The sequence below is a fragment of the Silene latifolia genome, chromosome Y (assembly GCF_048544455.1).
Source record: "Silene latifolia isolate original U9 population chromosome Y, ASM4854445v1, whole genome shotgun sequence".
Taxonomy (NCBI): domain Eukaryota; kingdom Viridiplantae; phylum Streptophyta; class Magnoliopsida; order Caryophyllales; family Caryophyllaceae; genus Silene; species Silene latifolia.
Genome location: NC_133538.1, coordinates 35,845,057 through 35,851,120, shown reverse-complemented (window position 1 = coordinate 35,851,120; position 6,064 = coordinate 35,845,057). Strand labels below are relative to the sequence as shown.

General features: G+C 34.9%; 1 protein-coding gene across 1 annotated transcript; it reads left to right on the top strand.

The window, feature by feature from the left end:
- The first annotated feature begins 3,979 nt into the window (after nt 1–3,979).
- On the top strand, nt 3,980–5,113 carry LOC141627836 (uncharacterized). Its single transcript, XM_074441049.1, has one exon. The coding sequence runs from the start codon at nt 3,980–3,982 to the stop codon at nt 5,111–5,113; it is 1,134 nt and encodes a 377-aa protein (XP_074297150.1).
- The last annotated feature ends 951 nt before the right edge of the window (nt 5,114–6,064 follow it).

Genomic DNA, 6,064 nt, shown 5'->3' with positions numbered 1-6,064 from the left:
AAATTAAATTCAATTATTTATATTTATTAATTTTAACTTATTAGACTCAACGATTAACTATTACTTTTGTGAAAAAAGAACTGTTCAAGGAACCGGATCTACTCCCTCACCGCCGTCGGAAATTTTAGAGTATATCTTTTCATTTTCGCGGGTTAAGGTAAGAAAGGTACTTCGACTATTTTTTTATTTACATTTTATTCTGTCAGAAAAAGAGAGAATTCCTATTTTTACTTAATTAAAATTAAATTTAATATGATATTCAATATTCATTCAATAAAAAAAGGCCAAGGTTCAAATAACTGTAATACAATATTAAGAACGATTCAAAAACCGTTGTCTATAATATTGAAACCATGGTAGTATTAGTTGGAATGCTCTACGGAAACCTCTGGCAACGGTTTTACTGAAACAAAACCGTTGTAAAATATTAAATATGACAACGGTTTTTGCTTATTAAACCGTTTTAAATGTCATGAATTCGACAACGGTTTTATTTCGTTATATTATATTTTTTTTCCGTAGCGTTATGGATGAATATGTCAACGGGTTTCTATTTAAATGCGACCGTTGTCAATATATTTATTGACCACAGTTTTATTTTTAACCATAATTGAATTTATAAATATTTTTTTAAAAAAATTGTTTGAGTAGGTTCAAGAATCTTTGAAATGCTAATTTTTGCGATGAGAGGTTCATTGAAATGCTTCCGCAAAATAGCATTTCAAAGAAATTACAAGATTGCAAAAATTCAATCCTGCAACATCAGAATATTACACAGATTGATCTATTCAACCCTGCATCAAAATATTATAAACAGGGTGACCAAAACTAAATACACATGGTTCTATATACAGATATACATAATGAGCGGACTATTGACCATCCGTTAATGAAAGAAAACAAGTGGCCCACTTATTTCTCATTTCGGCGATGTCTTCCTTCGAATAGGTTGGGTCTTTGTTGTTGATTGAAAGTGGGAACTACAAATCAAAATGTACTTAATCAAAATAGATAGAATAAGTAGAATATTACACAGAATTAAACCCAAGTTATGTTTGAATTATTAATTAAAACACCTTAACCGATGACTATGCTGGTATATTCTCGGGTGATAATCTCCCACATGGATCGACAACAGTAAAAGGCGCATTGTTTGTCGTCTGGTTGTAGAGGAGACTATTATATAAATCACATATAAATAAGCTAAATTAGATCAACCTCTCGCATAAACATAAATTAAATGATAGGAGTAATTATTAAGAATACACTTACTCTTATGCGGAGAATAGTTGGACTTAATACTCCAATTGCTCGAAACATACTAATTCATAAATATATACAGGAAATTGTAATCAGCATTTGGCTCAGTAATATTGATGGGACATTAAAAGGAGCCTAGTCTTCAAAGGTCATAAAATAACAAATGATATTATAATATAAGGTTGTAAACTTACTTAGTTATAAACTATACAAATTTCTCAGAGGGACCCTGTCCGCAAGAGTCAATCTAGTACACTATGCTTTTTCCCACATTGATTGCCACTAGCGGCCAATGGTTGCTATAAAATATTGAAAATTGAACTGCTAGTTCATATACATGCATGTTAGTGTGTTAATAAATAAATAGAATCGTGATTCATTATAATAAAGTACTATACATACCGATTCTCTTTGTATGGGGCAAGCCATAGGCTTTTGGGCGTCGTCAACCGTTGAGCAATTTTATCGATGTGATCTTCGTATGTATCTCCATTCACCTTTAGAGAGAACACATCAGGTTTCAAGAATCCGTAGTCATGAGAGATGTAGTTCTCCTCAGCGATGTGTGTAAACAGGTACCTATTACATCAAATGGAACGAAGAATGTTATTTTCATTTATGATTTAAATAAATATCACTATTCGTAAAACCAAATGACAAGTTTTATTAATGAACTTACTTCATCCAAATTAAAATGTGCATAGCATCTAACTCGTCAAGGTCGAGAAACTGGCACAGTGCTTCCCCATCCATGATAAGAACTGTACCTTCGCCCACAACATCCTCTTCGATCTGAATAATGAGTACATCCTCGTTAGCTGCCTTCCTTTCAGCCAGCTGGTGCAAAGCTCCGAGCGTTGGAGTTTTCAATTTTACCTTATAATCATCGCTCTGATATTTAGCTTTAAGAGGAGCAGCAGGCTTGTGTCCAGCAAAATTAGATGGCTTATAATATAAGTCGTGTGTTTTAAGTTCGGTCTACAATTTAGAAAACAAATATATATACATTACACAAGACATCATATATAATTTAAATAACAAAAAAAAAAAAAACTCACCAATCTATTTTTCAAATTATTACTACCTCTTGACTTTTGGGTGGAGAGGCAGTCGAATTAGTGACTTTGGGTGTTGACGTAGTAGTCCTAATTTCAGCCATAATGGCTTCGTGTAACTCGTGCAAATGTAAATACTAAAATACTTACTATATGTTAGATAAGGTTATCCTAATAAATTTAAAGGCGTTCATATATAAAATGTATTAGCTTTAGCATAACTACCCAGGAGATGTCAACATTTATGCTTCAGGCCATTGCACAATAGAACCCACGACATCTTGCAAACAACAATCACTAAGTGGTACTATTAGAGTACCATGCTACTCCAGATATAAGTAGGTCACTTCCACTTTCCTCCAATTCCGATGGAGGGCAATGACATGAACCTCAACTTCTTGAATCTGGTCGTAATCGAACGCGGCTCATCTAGCAACAGAAATTTTGCCGGATGGTACTATAGGAGGATCGTAGTAAATAACACAAGGCTTCTTGCAAACGCGCTTCACATTTTTAATTAATTAGTATATATACTTGCACTACTTTAATTAATAAATTTAATTAATTAGTATATGTACATCAATTATAAACTACTCGTAGTAGCTAATACCTCCTCAAAAGCCGGATTTGGAGATGAAAAGAACGTGTTATCATCAACTACCTCCACTCCTCTCTCACAGCCTTCATGGCTTCCTCTTCAACTACCCAATCTTCATCCTTTGACATGTCTTCGACTCCCACCTCATTCTCCTTTGCCAAGTCATCCTCAGTTCGCATGCCCGCTTTTTCCTTCTACTCCCCTTCTTCTTTTATGACTTGCCGAACCATAACCAACTCTTCTTCAGATGGCTTATCCCCCGTTTCCACCATTGTCAGTATTAACCTGACCATTGTTTGTAACAATGTAGTAGAAATGAATATGATTAAAGTAAGTAGTATCATTTCAAAGATATATATATATATATATATATATATATATATATATATATATATATATATATATATATATATATATATATATATATATATATATATATATATATATATATATATTAAATAAAATACAGTATTTATAGACCCTATCATCACCACTCATTGTTGTTCGAGTAGTTTTCCCAAAATACTTAGTGATACCAACATGCGTTGATACCCTTCTCACACAACCTGGATGCTTTGCTTTGCCGATTGCCCTAGCAAGAATGTCATCACGTCCTTAAGGCTTCAATTTTCCTTCCTCTACCTCCTTCTCACATATCCTCTACATACACAAAAAACCATTATGCAACTAAATTTTATTTAAACTTACAATTATATAACCGACCACCAGTAGTAGGAGTGACATATTTATTCAAACTTACAATTTTCTCTTTGATGGCCTTATCATATGGAGATTCTAACTGTCCATTCTTAGGAGTGTGACCGGCCACCCAAGCGTCGTAACGATTGACAGTTCCAAGCTTTGGCTTCTATTCATTCATCACATTGATATCCTCCCAAAATATGTATGATTACTATATATATATATATATATATATATATATATATAACATCGGTATAAAACACCTAATAATATAAGAATTAATTACTTACAAGCCATCATCATAGAGGTAGAATTTGGACTATCTGGGATCCTCAAGTTTTTGACGATACCCTTCTTCATATAAATGCTCAAGTTATTACAGGTGACTGAACTAGCTACAGGAGATAATTTTTTGCTGTCTATTGTTTATGGCTTTAATGATGATGTGGAGAGGCAGGATCTCTGGACTCATCTGAGGACTATGAAAAATCAATATCATGGTCCTTGGGGAGTCTGTGGGGACTTCAATAATGTGTTAAATTTTAATGAGAAAATTGGCAATGATGTTCTATGGGCTGATGTTTCTGATTTTAGAGACTGTGTTCATTATTATGGCTTCATTGAGATTAAGGGACAGGGTGCTTTCTTCACTTGGAATAACAAGCAAACTCTTGATACAAGGGGATTCTCTAGGATTAATAAATTTTTGGTGAATGTTGAGTGGATGGATTTATACCCTAATTCTTATGCACATTTCCTCTCTGAGGTGTTATTTGATCATACTCCTATTGTCTGTTATAGGAGTATCAGTGGGGAGAAAAGAAAGGGTCATTTTAAGTACTATAATATTTGGAGCATGGACCCTGAGTTCAAGAATATTGTGCATCAGTCTTGGAACTGTCAGATAAATGGGACTCCTATGTTTAAATTGGTGACTAAATTGAAAAATCTTAAGAAGCCCCTGAGAATGCTTAATAGAAATGGCTTTTCTGATATTGGAAAAACTGTAGCTGTTGCTAAGGCTCTCTTGGAGGAGCTTCAACTGGCTATGCATGCTAATCCCACTGATTTGGGTCTTCTTGCAGCTGAGACTGATGCAGCTGAGTCTTTTAGGCAACTGTGTAAAATGCACCATAGCTTCTTATCTCAGAAAGCTAAGGCTGACTGGTTGTCTCATGGTGATAAAAATTCCAAGTTTTTTCATTCTCAGATCAGAGCTAGGCAAGTTCATAATAGAGTTATGAGCATTCATGGCTTAGATGGTTGTCTGTATTCCATTTGCTCTGAGATTGAGGAGGCTTTTTTGGACTATTATAAAAGCCTCCTTGGATCTTCCATGCCTACTAAGCCTGTCCATGTCCCTACTGTTAGGAAAGGGAAGCTACTTAATGAGGAACACCACTCTCTGTTGCTTGCTGCTGTGACTGACACTAAAATTAAAGAATGCTTATTTGATATTGGGTCCTCTAAATTTCCAGGACCTGATGGACATAGTTAGTGAGAATCAGGGAGGGTTTGTTAAGGGTAGAAATATTGTAGAAAATGTTCTTATTTGTCAAGATTTGGCAAGACTCTATAATAGGAAAGCTGCATCACCAAGGTGCTTAATTAAAATAGACCTAAAAAAGCTTATGATTCTGTGGAATGGGAATTTTTACATCAAATGTTGTATGCTCTCAAGTTCCTTAGACACTTTATTAATCTGGTGATGGCACGTGTGACCAGTCCTACTTATTCTCTTTCAGTCAATGGCAATAATTTTGGTTTCTTTAAAGGGAAAAGAGGATTAAGGCAAGGGGATCCACTCTCTCCCCCCCTTTTTACTCTTTGTATGGAATATTTGTCCAGGATTCTTGCCATTCTTTTTCATCAGGAGGACTTCAGATTTCATCCTTTGTGTGGCTCTACACGGTTGAATCACCTCCTCTTTGCAGATGATTTGCTCTTATTCTGTAAAGGGACTGATTCTTCTATTATGTGGATGCTTAGAGCCTTTGCCACCTTTTCAGCTGCATCTGGTTTATGTTTGAACAAGAATAAGTCTGAGATCTACTTCAATGGGGGTAAGACTGATACAGTGGATGCAATTTTACAAGTTTCTGGGTTTCATAGGGGTACTCTCCCTTTTAGGTATTTGGGTATCCCTATCTCTTCAAAAAAAATTGACAAAGAATAAGGGGATGAAGATCATTGATAGGATTGTTGCTAGGATTAGGGGGTGGGGAGCAAAGCATCTGTCATATGCTGGTAGATTGGTTTTGGTGACCTCTCTCCATTGATTTTGGGCTACTATTTTTTTGATCCCTAGTGGCATCATGAATAGAATTAATTCTATTTACAGAAATTTCTTATGGGGTGCTTCATCTAATTATAAGAATCCTCCCAACATTAATTAGGATACCTATTGCATGCCTAAGGAAGAATGTGGGCTTTGTGTTAAAGATGCAAA